Source organism: Salvelinus alpinus, chromosome 21, assembly GCF_045679555.1.
Source record: "Salvelinus alpinus chromosome 21, SLU_Salpinus.1, whole genome shotgun sequence".
Taxonomy (NCBI): Eukaryota; Metazoa; Chordata; class Actinopteri; order Salmoniformes; family Salmonidae; genus Salvelinus; species Salvelinus alpinus.
In genome coordinates this window covers 24,427,262-24,447,719 of record NC_092106.1, presented here as the reverse complement: position 1 = coordinate 24,447,719, position 20,458 = coordinate 24,427,262, and the positions used below count along the sequence as shown (strand labels likewise).

Genomic DNA, 20,458 nt, shown 5'->3' with positions numbered 1-20,458 from the left:
ATACATCTGAGATCAATTTTGAGTCTCATAGCAAAGGATCTGAATACTTATGTAAATAAGGTATTTCAGTTTTTTATTTTTAATACATTTGTAAAAATGTTTAAAAAACAGTTTTTGCTTAGTAATTATGGGGTGTTGTGTGTAGATTGCTGAGGATTTTTTAAAAATATAATCCATTTTAGAACAAGGCTGTTACTGTCAGGATGTCAGAACTCCCCAAGGAGATGTGGGTGTGGAGTCAGGCACAGGAGAAACAAGTTCAGAATGAAAAGGGCGTTTAATCAACCAGCTCAAAAATCACAGGACACCTGACTACAGCAGTAGCCAATAAACCCACTAAGACACAGTCCAGGGAAAAACACCTGTAAAACATGAACTAGCGAAAAACGCAACCCAAACTGACAGGAAACAAAAACAATCCCGCACAAAAACCCAAAGGAAATGTCGAGATAAATACCCCCCCTAATTAACCAAAATGAAACCAGGTGAAAAGACAAAACAGACATAACCAAAAGAAAAGGAGAAAGGATCGGTGGCAGCTAGTAGACCGGCGACGACGACCGCCGAGCACCGCCCAAACAGGGAGAGGAGCCACCTTCGGTGGAAGTCGTGACACAGGATGGTGTATTGGAGGCGAAGTCAAGTGCAGGAGAGCAGATTGTAATGAACAGGCGCACTTTTATTATAGTTCCAAAAAACGAGAGCACTACATGAATGAAACGCGCTCAAAAAACGGAACATAAAAGTAGAGCGCGTAAACTAACATCATCTAACATGAAAACAATTACACACAAAACATGATGGGAAACAGAGGGTTAAATACAAGTAGCTTAATTGGGGAAATTACCAAAAACCAGGGGCCTGTTGCACAAAAGTAGAATTAAGACATCCGGGATAAATGACTCAGCTGAGCTCAATGAAGCCAAAACATGTGCGTCCAGGCTTAATTGGTTGCACAAAGACCAAGCCAGGATGAGCAGACACGGATTCATTAAGCCAGGTGAAACCAATCCTGGATAGGTGCGCGCTCACGGCTCACTCAAATAGACCCCGCCACAGATCACAGATTAACTGATTTACCATGGCAACTAGAGCCGCGTACTTTTCCCCGTCGGAAGCACAAATCCTCATGGAGGCATACGAGGAGGTAAAAGATATAATTAAGAAGAAAGGCAACACCGCCACAGTGATAAAGCAAAGAGAAAAAGCGTGGCAAAGTATTGCAGACCGCCTGAATGCGTAAGTAGTGCACAATTACACACTCACCGCTCCGCTGAAACATCACAATTACAATTCAAATATTTAATTCACATCTCCAAAAATGCAGTTGTACTGTAATTATGAAACGGTTAAATTTTTAATTGAAATGCACTGCAGATATGAGTGAAATTGTGTAAAGTAACTCCATCACACTGTATAAAGCTATGATACATTTTTTGATATTTTTACTGAAAACAAGACAAAAATACCAAGTAATTTTTTGCAGTGTGACTCCATTAAATGTGTGTGTGTGTGTGTGTGTGTGTGTGTGTGTGTGTGTGTGTGTGTGTGTGTGTGTAGATTAAACATGAACGGGCCAAAACGGACATGGCAGCAGGTCAAAATCAAATACAAGAACATTCTGCAGAATGGTATGGTCCCTGACTAATATTTAACAAAGCACAAGCATATATTGTACCCAGAAGGTGCCTGCTCACGCATTGTCTGTACTGTTTTAGCAGTGAAAAAGAATACCCACAGACAAGGCACGGGTGGTGGGTCACCAAAGGCTGACCTTACCCCAGCAGAGGACATGGCCTTGGAGCTAAATAAAGGCAGGCCCGTCTTAGAGGGGATCCCTGGGGGGAAAGAGACGAGCATAGGTTCCTCCCAAGATGCCACCCGCTTCATTCAAGGTATGTCCTTCCATCTCTACATGGGATACAACCACATTCATATTGAATCAATTTGGACTGTCTGACTTTGGTTTACCTATTGCCTTGCAGTGTCTGGCAGCACTGTGTTCCTGTTAGAGCCACCAGCACAAGCACCAGACGATGCTGATCCAGTGAGTACTCCATCAAAGGCATACTGTAGGCCTGGCATGTCTTGTCTACTAGCTTCAATATGAATCCGATTAAATGTGATAGGGTGAAGGCCCCAGTGCAGCAGCAACAGCACATGATGGAGACGATGATGAGGAGGAGACCATCTCTCTGGATTCCAGAAGGCATGAGGTATCATGTTAAGACTGTGAAAGTACTATTTACTCTACAATGGTGAGGAGTCCTCATCAAAATCAAAAAATCTAATTTCTTTTACAGGACCCAGATGCTATACAGTGGGAAAACCAGCCTGGCAACATAGTGCGTATTAATAAAAGGACACCACATCCTGCCAAATTCCAGCTGCGCTAATTGTATTGTGTTCACAGAGCTCACAAGCTATCAGAAAGTTGTATGGCAACCACCTCCGGCGCCAAATAGAACTGGCAGACATAGACATTCAGTACAAGAAGAAAAAGATGGAAAATCTTGCACTGGAGTCCGAAATAAAAAAGAGGACAATTAGGAAACTGGACCTTGAAATAAAAAAACTTGAGAGGGAGGTGAGATATGCCTTCAATGTACACTGTATGCTAACTGTAACACAAATGTATTAATCATTATTTTTCTTTCCTCCCCCAGCTCCAAGAAGATGACACAGCTCAAAATAAAAATTAGGTATATTCTCGTAAAGTCAAGTGAGCCATGACATATGAGCTCTTATTGTGAGCACACAGGACGGTGGCATCTTTCTAAGGTTTTTTTTATTTTCCCAGCAATCAGTACAACCAAGTCATCGTTATAAGGCATCGCCCTCTTTTGCCCACCCCCCCAGCACCAGGTGTGGCCACTAGCCTATATGAAGGCCCAAAATTGTGTGTTCCTTTCTGCTCTGACAATGGCATGCCCATTCGTGCGAGATGTGGTGGATGAAGAAGCACTTGTGCTGAGGAGAGCCTTCAGGCGAGAAAGGGTCTTCAGGGACCGGTTGGACCCACTGGCCTTCCCTGATGACCATCTATATGAAAGATACAGGTTTTCTGCAGATGGCATCAGGTATCTATGCAGACTACTGGGTCCCAGGATTAAGCACCGCACTGCACGGAGCCATGCACTGAGTGTGGAGCAAATGGTTTGTGTGGCCTTGCGCTTTTTTGCTAGTGGAGCCTTCCTGTACTCAGTGGGGGATGCAGAACAGCTGAACAAGGCCACAATTTGCCGCACAATAAGGAGTGTGTGTCTGGCTATCAAAGCATTAGCAGATGTCTTCATCTCCTTCCCTGGCCACAGAAGACTCTGTGACATCAAAGAGGAGTTCTATAGGATTGCAGGTAAGAGGATCTACAAATTACAGGACAACTGTTAACACATAGTAGGATACTCATTACTTTGTGTGACAGGTTTCCCCAATGTCATTGGTGCAGTGGACTGCACACACATAAGGATAAAAGCCCCCTCAGGTGCCCATGAGGCCGATTTTGTGAATAGGAAATCCTTTCACAGCATTAATGTTCAGGTGAACATAACTTTTTGATATTGTCCATTGACGAACACTCTGCATTGCCAGTGATGTGCATTGATTGGTGTAATATTCCTCATCTTATGATTTCAGATGGTCTGCAATGCTGACTGTGTGATCAGCAATGTTGTGGCAAAATGGCCTGGCTCAGTCCATGACTCCAGAATCTTTCGGGCCTCTGAAATCTATCAGTGCCTATCACAAGGTAAGCCACACAACCCCTATTTATAACCATCATGGCTGTGTCAAGAATATCACTGTGTTTATGAGGTAGTAATGATGAGATTTTGTGTTGACAGGTGAATTCTCTGGTGTGTTGCTGGGAGACAGGGGGTATGGCTGCCAGCCTTTTCTCCTGACACCTTTCACAGACCCCCAGGAAGCACAGCAGGCCTACAACCATGCCCATGCCAGGACCAGGGCCAGAGTTGAAATGACCTTTGGCCTCCTGAAGGCACGCTTTCACTGCCTTCACAAATTAAGGGTCAGCCCTGTTAGGGCATGTGATATTACTGTGGCTTGTGCTGTCCTCCACAATGTGGCCTGCCTGAGGAAGGAGAGGGCCCCCAGAGTGCCACCAGCCATGGACTGGGACAATCCGGCAATCTTCCCTGATGACGACAGTGGTCGGCTGCTGAGGGACCAATATGTGTTGAATTATTTTAGTTAGTATGTGTGCTTTCAATTTTGGTTAAATATGTCCTGCGGTGGCAGAGGAATTTGGTTTTTTTTGGGTTCGTTTTTTGACGAATTTGGCCTCTTATGATGTTTGTGCGGTATACTGTGTGTAATACAAGGCTGCAGGGAGGCTACTGCATCCATTCATTTGTCTGTTCAGTTGATGTGTATGGATTTGTCCTGCATTTATTTTAGTGTGCAGACATGCAGGGTGTGTTATATACAGACCTTTGAATGTGTATGTATCATTTTGTATAATATGCTTGGATTCTGTGCTTTCCATCTTGTAGAGTCACTGTGACTTCAGTTTCGAAAGGAGCTGATGGTTTACCTGCTTTGTTTTGTCCTTATTCAATAAAGGAACATAATGTTACACATTGTGTTTTTATATTCATATGGAATGTGTATTTGTTTATATGACAGAGTACTAGGGCCACACTGAAGAAAAAGGATAAAGTCATAAATTTATGAGGCTGGTTCTTTCTGCAGAAAAGCTACATATTGTTTTTACAGTTTTGATACTTATGACAATGTGATACTTAATATTCTGGCACATCAGCATGTCTTTGTTTATGAAACCATACTGAAGTACAATTTCACGAAATGCCCCACATCTGTCATTTTAACAACTGTCCTCCTTTAAAACAACTGGTTACAATATTATGACTTGTGTTTTTTTCCCCTCTGTGGCCCTAATATTCTATCATTTTATATATAGCCTTATAGTCTATGGGAAACTGTAAATTATCTAATGATAGCAACATCATCTAAAAATCATTTTTTATCCAAAATCATTGAAATTAATGATCACAAATGTTTAAATAATAACAGTGGGTCTAGTTATATGTGATAACAATGTATAGTGAGCAGTGAAATAACTATTGGTTTCCATTTGTGGTGACTGCTGACTGACATTAGGGATGAGATTAAATAGATCCTGGAATTTAGCCTGGTCTGGAGCAGGCTAGCTCCACAGAATAAATCTCCATGGTAATTTATACCATAACATATCCTCCTGCCCCCTATCCATCTTTAGTGCAACCGGATTACGGATCAATTGAGCCAGGATCACCAAGATATCCTGGCTTAATCCCTTATCCTAGTTTTGTGCAACAGGCCCCAGGTGTGTATGGAAACAAGACAAGACAAATGGATATACGAAAAATGGAGCGGCGATGGCTAGAAAGCCGGTGACGTCGATCGCCGAACGCCGCCCAAACAAGGAGAGGGGCTGACTTCGGTAGAGCTATGCTATGCATAGCTATGCTATGCTACTAATTCTATTAGCAGTGAGGAAGACTAATAAGGAGGGCTAGATATGTAACTGGCAAGAATGTGTAATATTACAATAATATTTTACAGTAATAATTAAAGTATTATTTCAAAAATGATAATGATAAAATGCTCATTTGCATGATTCATTTGGAGAATGCTTTACACAGCTTTTCAGAATCTACCAACAGAATAAAAAATTAAAAAAATTATCAATGCAATAAAGAAAACAGGGGGCAGGAAAATGTAGAAGTGAAGGACATAAGAAGAAAGGAGCTACCTGGAAATATAAGACAAACTCTGGGCCTCTGGAAAATGGATGCATTTTTTATTGCACAACAGGAGATTATAATAAATGGGAAAAGAGATGGCACTTGACTTTACTACGAAATTGTGGTTTGAGTAGGCATATGTTATGTAGCTCTGATCTGGTGTGGAATATGTCTGACAGATGTTCCACATAGAACCATCTTTTGTTCATGGAAGGGATCACTTGTGTAGTGGTGGTGTCCATAAAAATAATTTACGGCCTGTGTCAGAGAAGACCTCTGGTTGCAAAGGAGTACAGAGGGGAGCTCCAAGACTGCAATAGAAGCCAGTAGCTATTAGAGTAAAAATGCCTTATTCCTTTTCACTGACTCCAAATAAAACTGATGCTAATAGACTGACTAAAAAACAGTCCCATTGTCACGTCTGCTCCTGCTCCTCCCCTCCGGCGTACGATGTCACCAGAGTACTAACCACCGGTCCTGGGATTCATCATTACGCACACCTGTGAATCATTATGATTCATACCTGGACTCCATTACCTTCATCATTCCCTCCCCTTTATATGTCACTCTCCCAGGTTCACTCACCAGTTGGTATTGTTCTTGTGTCTCAGCGTACTGCCTTATGTTAGTGTCGTGTTCTTAGTTTTGTTGTTTTATTAAAACGTTTCACCTGCACCTGCTTCCGACTCACCTCCCCATCGTTACACCCATGTAGATATTTGGATTAGAAAATAAAACAGAAATGTTGCAAAATATACTTTATTGTTTTTTTATATACAACATACTGTGTGATATATTTAAATTCTGCATACAAACAACAAGTTTTTCAAATAGTATATTAAGTTTGTTTTTGTAGCCTAGTGGCAGCTAAGTCCTAGCAAATACTCTGCTGTATACTTGCTACAGAAGTTCCCAGTCTTCCGGTCACAGACATCGACCAAATACTGCTCAGGTTACAAAAAGGGAGTATAAAATGAGACTTCATCATCCTACAGATAAGAGAAGTGCAGATCCCTGAAACCCTCTTAAATTCCTGTTTCAACTGTTCCACATAAAAAACATAAGTCAAATATTATACACCCTTTAGGGATTCCCGAGGGATTTCCATTCCCACAAAGATATAGTCAATACATCAAAGATGCATGCTAATAAATTATATTGATGGTATAACAGCAGTATATGAATAATTCTTTATAAACACACATCCCTGGCAATATTCATAGAATACCCAGTGATAGAAATATTCTGAAATGTAATGAATGTTGTTCGTCAGAATTTATATTAGGCAAGAGCTGAAAGTAAAAACATTGTTGGTACAGTTCTTTGATTTCAATCCTGGGTTAAGATGAAGATGAAGAGTTGGTTAGTTCACATGCAAACGTGTCTCTCCACTGTCCTGTGACATGTGCTACAACTCACGTAGCAGCACCAGTGGAAGCTGAAGTGGCATTTCTCCACTAGCCACACTGTGTAAGGACTGTGGCCTCGACCACAGCACATCAGATCACAGCCGTCACTGCCACTCGACGTCTCGTTGCATTGTCTATGGAGAAAAGAAGAAACAAGCAGCTAAAATATTTACAACTGACACCTGGCTTAATGCATTTGAGTTAAGGTTGTAGACAGCCGTGTACAAATTCCCAATTTTTGTCATGTAACCTATTACACACCAAGCTAATGTTTGGCCCTGAAGGTTACTACTGACTGGACACTAACCTGAATGGAGTACCCAGTGAGCCCATTTTGGCATCCATCTTGGGATGCAGAAGTCCGGTGAGCTCTGTAGATACACCAGCTCGCTGTCTCTGATTGGCCGAATGCCAATATCTCGATGCACTAGCTGCGTCCTAACCCCCACGGACCGCGGGATCACCTTAGTGGCAGACAGGTACTTAGTCTTCAGAGCTTTGGCAATCAGCTTCAGGTCCTGCAGACCTCTCCAGCAGGTCCTGATTGAGCAGGAGCCAGACAAGCCGTGACACTTACACACCACCTGCAGAGCCTCACTCAAAGCCTGAAACACACACACGCACATGCACACAATCAGTCAAAGGTTATCAATGTCCCTTGTTCCTCAACTGTTCCTTTGAAAAACTTGAACATGTAAATCTTAGGATGACCATACTGTAGCTGTTGTTCCCTTCCACAAGACACTTGACTTCAATTTCCTTTGTAAATACCAAGTAATAAACCATACTGTAAAATTTTGTAAATTGCTAGATGCAGGGTACCATAAATCACAACATGTGGCGGTGCATTAGTGTGCTGGCCTGGGGTCGTGACCTCTTGGCTTTCATGGGTGTGTCAGTGAACGTTGCTCCCATGTGGAGGCCGTAGTGCAGGTTGTTAGGACAGCCACCCCAGCAGAGGCCAGGTTCAGAGCTACTGCTTGGGTTCACACCCCACGAACACGAGCACAGCGCCCCAGTGGAGCAGCCCTGGGATAGGGCATGGGAGAGAGCTGCTGCAGACAGGGCATAGAGAAACCCAGCCTCCCTGGTTCCTGAAACATATTTCAGATCAACAGGAGTTTTTTTTGTGTGCTCTTAGAGGTACTTCAATGTTTTTGTGCCCTAAATACAGTAAGAGTAAGAGGGTTATTCTCCAAACTTATCTTACAACAGCACTGGTAGGAGTGGCATAGTACATTTATGACCAGAATACACAGGGGCCATAAAATAAATAAAAAACAGACCGACCCATCCCAAGATATGCAAGTACTAGGTCTCCTGAGATACCAACTTCATCTGACTACCAAGCTGCTAAGGCAATGGAAACTATTTTTATTAGATGATATGCCATCCAACTCCCACACAAAGTGCAATAGCCATGCATGCAGGCATGAACATAGAGCTTAAGAATAAATAATCATGAGTGAAGGAAAAACAAGAAAAAAGAGTGATAAGTGAAAGAGAGAGAAAAAACAATAATCTAAAATGCGGAAGGATGGAAGGATGCTTTAAAGGATTGGAAATGTGGAATTCTACCTCTGCTGAGGTCTGCAGGAAACGTTGGCCCTTATGCTACAGAGGAGCAGTTCCAACGCATGTTACTGAATGTATCATGGCAGATTCTCTTCACCTGTTGTGCAGTGTTGATGACGGTGGGCATGAGCTCCAGGTGGCTGCGGCACAGCTGCCTCTGAGAGGACCACGGACCTTGTAGCTGCCTGCAACTGTGGCTGGCCTTCATTGAAGGACAACTGGGATAGAGCCCTATGAGGAGGAGAGACACCAGCTCAAGTTTCAAGTTTTTATTAGTCGTATGTACTGGATATGCATGGTATACATTGTCCAATGAAATGCTTACTTGCAGGTTTCTTCTGGACAATGCAACAACAATAAGAAATAATAAAATATAAGAATACATAAAGTAAATGGCTCAGTAGAATATAATAAACCTTTTAGAATAAGTATAATACAGGAAGGCACAATTTATAGTCCAATATTTACACGTGTATTGAGGAGGTGGGGGATGTGGGGCAGTGTATAAACTGAGCAGTATAATAAGAGTCTGGTAGCAGCAGTTGTGATGTGTGTGTAGCATGAATGAACAGTATATGTGTGTGTGTATGTCTGTGTGGGTGTGTGCATGAGTGAGTGCATTTGTGCTAAGGTGCGGAGAATCAGAACAGGTGGTCAGTCCAGTTCAAGTGTTCAGCAGTCTGATGGCTTGTAGATAGAAACTGTCTCTGAGCCTGTTGGTATCAGACCTCATGCTCAGATACCATCTGAGCGACGGTAAGGGAGAGCACAGGTTGGGGCTATGGTGTGTGGGGTCCTTGATAATGCTGCATGTCTTCCTCGCGTCCCTTTTTGAGTAGATGTCCTGGATGGGTGGGAGAGGACCCAGGGCGTCATGCCAAATTTCTTCAGCCACCTTAGGGAGTAGAGACGCTGTTGCGCCCTCTTGACAAGTGTGGTGGTTGGTCCACGACAAGTCCTCTGTGATGTGGATCCCTAAACATGTAAAACTCGTGACTCTCTACTGCAGTCTCATTGATATGGACTCATCGTTGTTGGTTATCAGGCCTACAACCGTGGTGTCGTCAGCAAACTTGGAGTTGGTGTCGTGCAAAGCCACGTGGCCGTGGGTGAACAGGGCATACAGCAGAGGACTGAGGACCTGGGGGGCCCATGTGTTAAGAGTCAGCGTGGAGGAGGTGTTGTTGCCAATCCTCACAGCCTGTGGTCTGCCGGTCAGGAAGTCCAGGATCTAGTTTAAGAGGGTGGTGTCCAGACCCAGATAACTGTCAACAGGGGTGTTAAACCTGATTTAAACATTTGGAGAGACAGGTGTTATAAGAGGATCTGTTCTACATTGGCAGGGTTCAGGGTACTTAAGCCCCTCGCTTCAACTCACATCTGGAATTGTATTCTCCTGAACACTTACAGAGGCAATTCAGCAGGCTATACAACTTTTTCAATGGGATTCTCCAATTAATTAGAAACTTTATTAAAGCAAATGCATATGTACATCAGGGATGGGCAACTTTGGTGGGGGTGGGGGCCACAAAAAAACTGAATTTATGAGCGGCAGCAGTGGCTCGTGTGACTGTGTATCCACATCCATACCCCCCACCTTGCGAGCAAAATATTTTACCTGTCCCTCTCGTGACAACGCAGAGAACAATTTAATGTTTTAAAGTTCATTTTCTGCAATTCTGCACATTTTGCCATGGGGCGTAGAGAAAATGTTGCAGTTTTAAAGCAAGTTCGTTGCAATTCTACACATTTCGCCATGGGCTGCAGAAAAGATATAGCAATTTTATAACTAATTTCATGCAATTCTATTTATTTTGCCATGGGGCGGGGAGAAAAATGTGCAGTTTTACAGTTAATTTCCTGCAATTCTACACATTTTGCCATAGGGTGTTTTTAATATGATAACTGATGATCAATGGGCCCCACCCCGGTTGGTAAGTCGAACATGCTTACAAGTTTAGATCACTGGCTGCTAGACTAATTTTACCAATCTACAAAGAAATTGCTGACATGGGCTAATTGAGTGACTGCTGATGTACAACCTCATTTCTAAATTGCACCTTGTATATTCTATTATTCTATCTCAACAGTAAATTGAGACCCCGACTGAGTTCCTATTTTATTTGCATAAAACATACAGTACCAGTCAAAAGTTTGGACACACCTACTCATTCAAGGGTTTTTCTTTATTTTTACATTGTAGAATAATAGCAAAGACATCAAAACTATCAAATAACATATGGAATCATGTAGTAACCAAAAAAAGTCTTAAACAAATCAAAATATATTTTAGATTCTTCAAAGTAGCCAGCCTTTGCCTTAATGACAGCTTTGCACACTCTTGGCATTATTTTAACCAGCTTCATGAGGAAGTCACCTGGAATGCATTTCAATTAACAGGTGTGCCTTGTTAAAATTAAAATAGCGGAATTTCTTTCCTTCTTACAGTTTTCCACACGTTTGCTGAATCTTTGGCCCATTTTCCCAAAAGTCTAAACACAAAACTCTACAAATCTCTAGCAAAAGCAAACTGCTGTCAACTGTTCACTCTCCAAAATGTTTTTTTGCATCAAAATGAAACACACACGCATCATATGAATAGAGCTGTCTACCAACCAACAACACTCTGATGTGCTCAACACACTACTATGAATATCCCATCAGTAGGTTTATGCCTTTTGCATTTTCAGTGTTACACTGTAGCCGGTTGTAAAAGATTGTTACAGTAATGTATACCTACTCAAATATACATACACTGCTCAAAAAAATAAAGGGAACACTTAAACAACACAATGTAACTCCAAGTCAATCACACTTCTGTGAAATCAAACTGTCCACTTAGGAAGCAACACTGATTGACAATAAATTTCACATGCTGTTGTGCAAATGGAATAGACAAAAGGTGGAAATTATAGGCAATTAGCAAGACACCCCCAATAAAGGAGTGGTTCTGCAGGTGGTGACCACAGACCACTTCTCAGTTCCTATGCTTCCTGGCTGATGTTTTGGTCACTTTTGAATGCTGGCGGTGCTTTCACTCTAGTGGTAGCATGAGACGGAGTCTACAACCCACACAAGTGGCTCAGGTAGTGCAGCTCATCCAGGATGGCACATCAATGCGAGCTGTGGCAAGAAGGTTTGCTGTGTCTGTCAGCGTAGTCTCCAGAGCATGGAGGCGCTACCAGGAGACAGGCCAGTACATCAGGAGACGTACCTACCGATCCTACCGATCCTTGACTTCGTGATGTCATTTACAAAATAGCCTCCAACACTCTACTCAGCAAACTGGATGTAGTCTATCACAGTGCCATCCGTTTTGTCACCAAAGCCCCATATACTATCCACCACCGCGACCTGTATGCTCTCGTTGGCTGGCCCTCGCTACATATTCGTCGCCAAACCCACTGGCTCCAGGTCATATATAAGTCTTTGCTAGGTAAAGCCCCGCCTTATCTCAGCTCACTGGTCACCATAGCAACACCCACCTGTAGCACACGCTCCAACAGGTATATTTCACTTGTCATCCCCAAAGCCAACACCTGCTTTGACCGCCTTTCCTTCCAGTTATCTGCAGCCAATGACTGTAACGAATTGCAAAAATCAATGAAGCTGGAGACTTATATCTCCCTCTCTAACTTTAACCAAGTCCATATTATGGCAAGAACAGCTCAAATAAGCCAAGAGAAACAACAGTCCATCCCATCATTACTTTAAGACATGAAGGCCAGTCAATGCGGATAATTTCAAGAACTTTGAAAGTGCAGTCGCAAAAACCTTCAAGCACTATGATGAAACTGGCTCTCATGATGACCGCCATAGGAAAGGAAGACCCAGAGTTACCTCTGCTGCAGAGGATAAGTTAGAGTTACCAGCCTCAGAAATTGCAGCCCAAATAAATGCTTCACAAAGTTCAAGTAACAGACACATCTCAACATCAACTGTTCAGAGGAGACTGAGTGAATCAGGTTTTCATGGTTGAATTGCTGCAAAGAAACCACTACTAAAGGACACCAATAATAAGATACTTACTTAGGCCAAGAAACACGAGCAATGGACATTAGACAAGTGGAAATCTGTCCTTTGGTCTGATGAGTCTAAATTTGAGATGTTTGGTTCCAACCGCCATGTCTTTGTGAGACGCAGAGTAGGTGAACGGATGTGTGGTTCCCACCATGAAGCATGGAGGAGGTGTGATGGTGCTTTGCTGGTGACACTGTCTGTGAATTATTTAGAATTCAAGGCACACTTAACCAGCATGGCTACCACAGCATTCTGCAGCGATACACCATCCCATCTGGTTTGCGCTTAGTGGGATTATCATTTGTTTTTCAACAGGACAATGATGCAACACACCTCCAGGCTCTGTAAGGGCTATTTGACCAAGGAGAGTGATGGAGTGCTGCATCAGATGACCTGGCCTCCACAATCACCCGACCTAAACCCATTTGAGATGGTTTGGGATGAGTTGGACAGTAGAGTGAAGGAAAAGGAGCTAACAAGTGCTCAGTATATGTGGGAACTCCTTCAAGACTTTTGGAAAAGCATTCCAGGTGAAGCTGGTTGAGAGAATACCAAGAGTGTGCGAAGCTGTCATGAAGGGTGGCTACTTTGAAGAATCTCAAATATAAAATATGTTTTTACATTTTTTGGTAACTACATGATTCCATATGTGCTATTTCATCATTTTGATGTTTTCACTATTGTTCTACAATGTAGAAAATAGTAAAAATAAAGAAAAAGTAGGTGTAGGTTTCCAAACTTTTGACTGGTAGTGTATATATTTTATATATATTGGTCCGCGGGCTAATCCCTGATGTACATGAACAATAATAAAATATTTTACCTGAAGCTTCCTACCATGTTACAAGTAGTAGCCTATCAGGATGACGATTAGTTAGAAAGTTGCATGGAGCTAGTGAGAATGATTGATTTGCTTACAGCCACTTGATTCCAGTGCATAGTTTGAGGAAGGTGATGTGGAGGAACTGACAGAACAGGCAGTGGAGGTAGCTCTTCGTTGTTATTCCAGAAGTCAGCGTTGAATCTTTAAAAAAGTGTGGTTCATTTCAATATCATAGAACATGTCTTGTTTGTGCCTCTTTACTTATTATTTCTGCTCAAATACGGATATAAAAATAAATTCCACAATCAAGTTCAGAATTTTGTTCTTATTACCAGAATAAATCCTGGAGTGTACATTTTAGCATTGATAATCATTCATTTATCTGCAATCTTTTTTAATATATCCAAATAACAATGTTGCTTCCTACTTTACTGTGGATTTCCTCCACCAGGAAAACATTTAGATAAATATCCTATTCATTTAATTTCCTCTGTAGACAGAAAATAAAACCGGTGGAAAATGAACGGTTCACTGAATCGCTAGAATGAACTGTCTTGCTTGACCTGCTTGCATCCCATTTAAAAAGTGAACGTATTTGGAGATCACAGTTGTGCACGCTTAGTTCTTGGCTCCGTGTGATGACAGACATACCAAACAGAAAAAGCTGTCAACTAGCTCCATATGCATAACTCTCGCCCAATTAAGTGATGACATACTAAAACACCATATTAAGGTTGTTACCAAGACATATTACAAATTCTTGTTATTATCAGAATTGTTTCCAACAGGTAATTTTGCTCTGTAATAATGTGAATAAATTTACCATCTCGCCAGTTGTAGTCCTAAAAAACGGAAATGAGTTGCCTCTGGTTCATTCAACCACTCCTACGGGGAAAATTAATTCGAAAAGCAGTGTTTTGGGATAAATGCCAAAAAATAAGGTCCGAGTTTAACACAAGGTTTATAAGAGCTTTTGTTCTGTGCGATGATATCAGTCCGTTAACATGACCTTCATCAATTTACCGCAGATCTTATTTTCGGTGTTTATATAAAAACATAAACGAACCATTGCGGAATTAGTGTCTACAAAAAGACGCCATTACTAGGCCTATGGCTCTTTCGCGATGACGATATGTACTTTGACACTTTTGAGAGTGGACTGCCCTCTTGTGGATTTTCACAAATAATTTCAAGACAACACTGACATCCTAGCAATAACGTAGACTACGGTAAAATTGCAACATTATATCATTACAGTATCTTGGTATCATCTTCCCGCCTCTACGCGAGGTCATGGGCAGGTCACAGTAACTGGTAGACTTGTGCTTGTATCATAAAGGAGGGAAATGGTATTACCTTTTTTGTAAAGTTGTCATAAAACAGACTTGCAAATAATGATGACAAATACATATTTACCCTCCGAAGTTATAGTGGTAGCCTATAGTTTATAGGCTGTACGCCTAAAACAACAAATGTGTATGATGAATTCCAATAAAATAAAGAGCAGTATCATTCAAGACACCAAGTGGCATTTAATTAGAAATAAATATACATTTTTAGATTTTTTTTAATGGCAATATTAATGCTCAAATTGTTACACAATTATGCCCAAAATAACCCTTGTCTAGAGGTCATATTTTACTCAGACTTTACAGTTACAATTCACATTAACCTATAAAACACTAAAGCTATAATACAACAGGGAGACGTCATTTGAATGTAATTTTAATTTGATTTTGTCCCCTTATACTGAACAAACTTAATATCCTATATCACCACAGTGCTGATCTCAGCCTCAACCCCATGTTCAGGCTCCTCCTCAGGGTACAGTCTGCAGTATTTGTCAACCATGACATCCAGGTCATGCTTAACGTGAGAGTTTATGTGGAGCACAGCCAGACTCTTGCACCTTAGTTTGATAGGTGTGTCACTGAGATAAGTTTGCAGGCGTTTCCTGGATGTCTCAGAGCTGTTGCTGTCCTCCAGCATCAGGACAGGCAAGGTGGTCAGGACCTTCAGGAAGCAGTTGACGTTGGGGAAGAACTTGACGTCTGACAGCTGAAGTGTCTCGTGGATGGTGGAGGGCAGGCGGACCTCCTTGCTCCGGTGCTTCCATTTGATCTTCCAGCAATGTAGCTCAGCGGGCAGCGTGTCTGGGTTGGGGAGGTCCTTGCTGTACACATCTGCATGGTTCTCCTCTGAGGTGTTGAACTTCATCTGGCCCATGATGGCAGGGACCAGGGACAGGCACTTGAGGGCTTTGAGGTTGCTCTGGGAGAAGATGTCATCCACCTCATCGATGACGCCGCGGATCACAGGGACTGTCACGTACTCCTTGAAGTAAGTCTCTGGAGGGATCTCGCCTGCGTCGGCCGAACGGTGCCTCCGGAGGAACAGACGAGGCACCTTCACTGGGATCTCCATGGTACCCGCCAGATTCACAGCCTCCTCAAACCAAAACTCATGGTAGACTTCAATGTTGTCAAAAACTTCATTCAGAGAGTGCAGGACAGCTGTTAGACTGTTGGCAGCGAAAAACACATCAAGGGCTTCCCCTTGCAGGTTTTTGCCAAAGGCTCGTGTGAAAGAAAGAGCGTTTTTCAGGATGACCAAGGTGACAATGAACTCAAAGTCAGCCAGGGTCTCTGCGATCGAGTAGGCGTCCCCAGTTACAGCATCAGGGAACTTGACATTCTCATTGTCCCGAATGCAGTCCATGCACAGCAGGAGAGACTCAAGCAGGTCCACAGTCAGTTCAAACACGTTGTGCTGCTCTGTCCAGTTAGAGCTACAGGCCTCCTTCAGCTCGGCTGCCTTCTCATCATTTTCTTGGTGGTAAACAGAGATGGCCTTCTCCAGCTCAGCCTGCAAAGAGGGAGACTGCTTAAAGAAGACATCAATCTTTCTCAGGGTTGCCATGACAACCTGCACACTGGGGAAGGGAAGGCTGTTGGCCAGGTGGATATTCAGTGCGCAGGTGGAACAAGGCGTGTGCATTGCCATGGGGTACTTTCCCATCAGTCCGACTGCCACAGCTTTCATCTTAGTGGCGAAGGTGCCGGTGGCTACATGGGCCTGGCCGCGGCAGTCCTCCATTCTCAGCCCCCACCCGTCTGTCACCTGGGTCTCCAGCTTCTCTACCAGTGAGGCCTCGTCCCCCTCGAACGGCAGAAAGTCCAAGAACTCCTCCCTGAGAGCATTGGACTGGTCTACAAACCGCAGGAAGAGAGGCAGGTGTCTCTCCCTAGCAAACTCCACCAGATCCCCTGTGACCAGTGAGAAAAAGCGACTCTCTCTCACCTCCATGAGGACCTCCTCTCTGACAGTGCCCTCGCAGACTTCAAGGAGCTGGCTCTGCTGGGACGCGGAGAGGTACTCCACATTCACTGCTGTGGCCTCAAACCGCCTCCTCAGAGCCTCGTCTCCAGCATTAATGCGGTACTCCAATAGGGCCTGGAAATTACTGGGATCTCTCTCTACTCCTTCTGGGACATTGGTCTCCAATGGGATGTTCTGCTTTCCTAGCATGACAACGATCTCAAACAGAGACCTCAGGTAATCTCGGAAGTTCTTTTCCTCTGCGGACAGCTTGATTTCCTCCTCAGCGGCATCTTGACCCTCGGTTGCCTCAATGTCTTTCTTTGAGTGGAGCTGTTCAATGGAGGATGCCACTGCAAGGAAACAAAAAAATTAAATTTGATGTTCATGTTCAACAGGTGTATGGATACAACAATACTTTTAAACAAAAACAATGCAACTTACATCTTCTCTCTTTAATTCTCCTTATGTCTTCTTCAGTCTGTTAAAACAATTATTTAAAACATAAGACAATGTTTATTATTAGACAATTTACTATTACATTGAAAACAGACCTACAGAAATGAAGCCAGTAGTAGTCCACAAAAATGTTCCTTTTTGAAGCAACACTAGTATATAAAGTTCTTGCAAAAAAAGAAAAGATATACCAATTCTTTGATCTGCTTGCGATGTCTGCTATGAGGATTTTTGAGGTGGCTTGTTAAATCAAATATGGTTGGAATAGCAGTATCCTTCAGTACTGTTCTGTAAGGGCTCTGAAAAACAATAATGAAGAAAAAACGAGTTATTCAAATACATGAATATCAAAACACAGCTCAAGACCTCTCAAATGTAAGATTATGATAATCTCTACAAAGAGATTGTTCAGTGAGGTAGACATGTTTCAATCAAAGATCTTTGTGGTTTGACACACACTTACTGTTTTACAAACCATAGCCGGGTCAAAGTGTTTGGCACAAAGTCTGTAGTGTTTATTGAGTTGGTCTGATGTTTTTGCCTCCAGATCGGCCCGGCGACAGTTCTCAACCCAGAGCCTACATCTGAACAAACCATATTAGGAGGGGTTAGTTGGCTTCTTGTTGATAGGCCTAGTTACCTGAAAACTATTTGTTTTAAATAATCAAGATTCAGACTGAAGATGACGATTAATTGTGTCTCCCGACCCCTCCTGTCTCAGCCTCCAGTATTTATGCTGCAGTCGTTTATGTGTTGGGGGGCTAGGGTCAGTCTGTTATATCTGGAGTATTTCTCCTGTCTTATCCGGTGTCCTGTGTGAATTTAAGTATGCTCTCTCTAATTCTCTCTCTCTTTCTTTCTTTCTCCACAAGGACTTGAGCCCTAGGACTATGCCTCAGGACTACTTGGCCTGATGACTCCTTGCTGTTCCCAGTCCACCTGGCCGTGCTGCTGCTCCAGTTTCAACTGTTCTGCCTGTGGCTATGGAACCCTGACCTGTTCACCGGACATGCTACCTGTCCCAGACCTGCTGTTTTCAACTCTCTAGTAACAGCAGGAGCGGTAGAGATACTCTGAATGATCGGCTATGAAAAGCCAACTGACATTTACTCCTGAGGTGCTGATCTGTTGCACCCTCGACAACCACTGTGATTATTATTATTTGACCCTGCTAGTCATCTATGAACATTTGAACATCTTGGCCATGTTCTGTTATAATCTCCACCCGGCACAGCCAAAAGAGGACTGGCCACCCCTCATAGCCTGGTTCCTCTCTAGGTTTCTTCCTAGGTTCTGGCTAGGGAGTTTTTCCTAGCCACCGTGCTTCAACATTTAACATTTAACATTTAAGTCATTTAGCAGACGCTCTTATCCAGAGCGACTTACAAATTGGTGCATTCACCTTATGACATCCAGTGGAACGGCCACTTTACAATAGTGCATCTAAATATTTTAAGGGGGGGTGGGGGGGTCAGAAGGATTACTTTATCCTATCCTAGGTATTCCTTGAAGAGGTGGGGTTTCAGGTGTCTCCGGAAGGTGGTGATTGACTCCGCTGTCCTGGCGTCGTGAGGGAGTTTGTTCCACCATTGGGGTGCCAGAGCAGCGAACAGTTTTGACTGGGCTGAGCGGGAACTGTACTTCCTCAGTGGTAGGGAGGCGAGCAGGCCAGAGGTGGATGAACGCAGTGCCCTTGTTTGGGTGTAGGGCCTGATCAGAGCCTGAAGGTACTGAGGTGCCGTTCCCCTCACAGCTCCGTAGGCAAGCACCATGGTCTTGTAGCGGATGCGAGCTTCAACTGGAAGCCAGTGGAGAGAGCGGAGGAGCGGGGTGACGTGAGAGAACTTGGGAAGGTTGAACACCAACATCTGCATTGCTTGCTGTTTGGGGTTTTAGGCTGGGTTTCTGTACAGCACTTTGTGACATCAGCTGATGTAAGAAGGGCTTTATAAATACATTTGAATGTTGAATTGATTATTTTTCTGTGTTAGTGCTGGGGTGGAACAAAAACCAGCATGCCCATTCACTCGCCAAGACCAGAGTTTGAGAACCATTAATTAAATGGTACCTGTATATATTTCCCAATCGTTTCACTAGAGGTACGATGGATCAACACCATGAATGCAATGGGGGCTAACTTATCTTTTCAGCTCCACACACACCACCTAGCTCGTTACAAGTGTGCAGGCTAACAAGCAGGCTAGCTAGCCATTTTCCACATACTAAAGTTAGCTATGACTAGCGTGCTACTGAACACAACATAGCTATATTTAGCCAGCTATATAATAATTAATTACTCCCCGAGAAAAGTATGGGTTCATAATGTGATGATCAAACTTTGTAATACCTTTCTGGATCTCTTGGAAATCTGAAAAAAGCCAAATCGGATTGAGTGCTCTTTCTGGTGCAATTTGGAGCCGCGCAAAAATTGGGCATTGTGCATAAACGTGTACTCAATTTCAAATCAATTTAGTATTTATAAATATGTTTTACGTTTAAATAATGTCAATTACACAAGCTAGCTACCTGTTACTTTTAAATTAACCTAAAAAACCGCGCAACAGTGCTAAGCGTGGCCTGGAGGATTCATCAGAGGAGAAAGAGGAAACCGAACTGCTTCCATTCCACAAACAATGTATGTCACGTCACGTGCTCATTGGCGTTCTCTCTACGTACAGATCCAAGATCAGTTCTAACTGACAACAATTCTACATTTACATTGTAAGGGTTAAAAGCAAAACTTACCTCGGATCAGCCTAAAACCCGTGAACAGAGGCTTGCAGATGGCCGCTCTGTCTTCAACGTTACACTAACGATTTGGTTACACTCGAATCAGAGGTGCCCCAAATTGCAAAAAAATACATGGTTTGTCATGGCAATTGGACATAAAATGTGAAGTATAGTACATTTTAAACCGCTACAGTTCAGAATCATAATACAGCCAATACAGACGTGCTTCGATAAAAGTGTGAATAAATTAAATACATGTGGCAAATTTGTTCTATCTGGCTCGTTGGTCTAGGGGTATGATTCTCGCTTAGGGTGCGAGAGGTCCCGGGTTCAAATCCCGGACGAGCCCTCTTTTTATGTCT

The 20,458-nt window shown here is 42.9% G+C and overlaps 2 protein-coding genes, 1 non-coding gene and 1 pseudogene across 11 annotated transcripts; 2 read left to right on the top strand and 2 right to left on the bottom strand.

Moving 5' to 3' along the window:
• The first annotated feature begins 543 nt into the window (after positions 1-543).
• LOC139548103 (putative nuclease HARBI1) lies at positions 544-4,615 on the top strand. Of its 6 annotated transcripts, none has more exons than XM_071357472.1 (12): positions 544-1,239; positions 1,561-1,631; positions 1,719-1,895; positions 1,986-2,047; positions 2,130-2,216; positions 2,304-2,345; positions 2,414-2,587; positions 2,667-2,702; positions 2,801-3,355; positions 3,425-3,540; positions 3,637-3,748; positions 3,843-4,615. In XM_071357472.1, the coding sequence occupies exons 9-12, from the start codon at positions 2,884-2,886 to the stop codon at positions 4,211-4,213; spliced, it is 1,071 nt and encodes a 356-aa protein (XP_071213573.1). In that variant the 5' UTR covers positions 544-1,239; positions 1,561-1,631; positions 1,719-1,895; positions 1,986-2,047; positions 2,130-2,216; positions 2,304-2,345; positions 2,414-2,587; positions 2,667-2,702; positions 2,801-2,883; the 3' UTR covers positions 4,214-4,615. The 6 variants fall into 6 exon arrangements, with proteins under 6 accessions (XP_071213573.1, XP_071213570.1, XP_071213572.1 ...); XM_071357475.1 differs by having other exon boundaries at positions 708-1,239; XM_071357469.1 differs by having other exon boundaries at positions 2,304-2,587; positions 2,667-3,355.
• A 1,893-nt stretch (positions 4,616-6,508) lies between these two features.
• Positions 6,509-14,730, bottom strand: LOC139548102 (protein Wnt-11-like; annotated as a pseudogene).
• Positions 14,731-15,099: 369 nt separating this feature from the next.
• On the bottom strand, positions 15,100-20,318 carry LOC139548101 (52 kDa repressor of the inhibitor of the protein kinase-like). 4 transcript variants are annotated; one of them, XM_071357468.1, is made up of 5 exons: positions 20,112-20,318; positions 17,830-17,950; positions 17,558-17,665; positions 17,355-17,391; positions 15,100-17,263 (listed from the first exon to the last, which is right to left on the bottom strand). In XM_071357468.1, exons 2-5 carry the CDS (start codon positions 17,842-17,844, stop codon positions 15,360-15,362), a joined length of 2,064 nt encoding a protein of 687 aa, XP_071213569.1. In that variant the 5' UTR covers positions 17,845-17,950; positions 20,112-20,318; the 3' UTR covers positions 15,100-15,359. The 4 variants fall into 4 exon arrangements, with proteins under 4 accessions (XP_071213569.1, XP_071213566.1, XP_071213568.1 ...); XM_071357465.1 differs by lacking the exon at positions 20,112-20,318 and adding an exon at positions 19,714-20,010; XM_071357467.1 differs by lacking the exon at positions 20,112-20,318 and adding an exon at positions 18,851-19,690.
• A 55-nt stretch (positions 20,319-20,373) lies between these two features.
• trnap-agg (transfer RNA proline (anticodon AGG)) lies at positions 20,374-20,445 on the top strand. The gene has a single exon. It is a non-coding gene; the product is annotated as a tRNA-Pro (tRNA).
• The last annotated feature ends 13 nt before the right edge of the window (positions 20,446-20,458 follow it).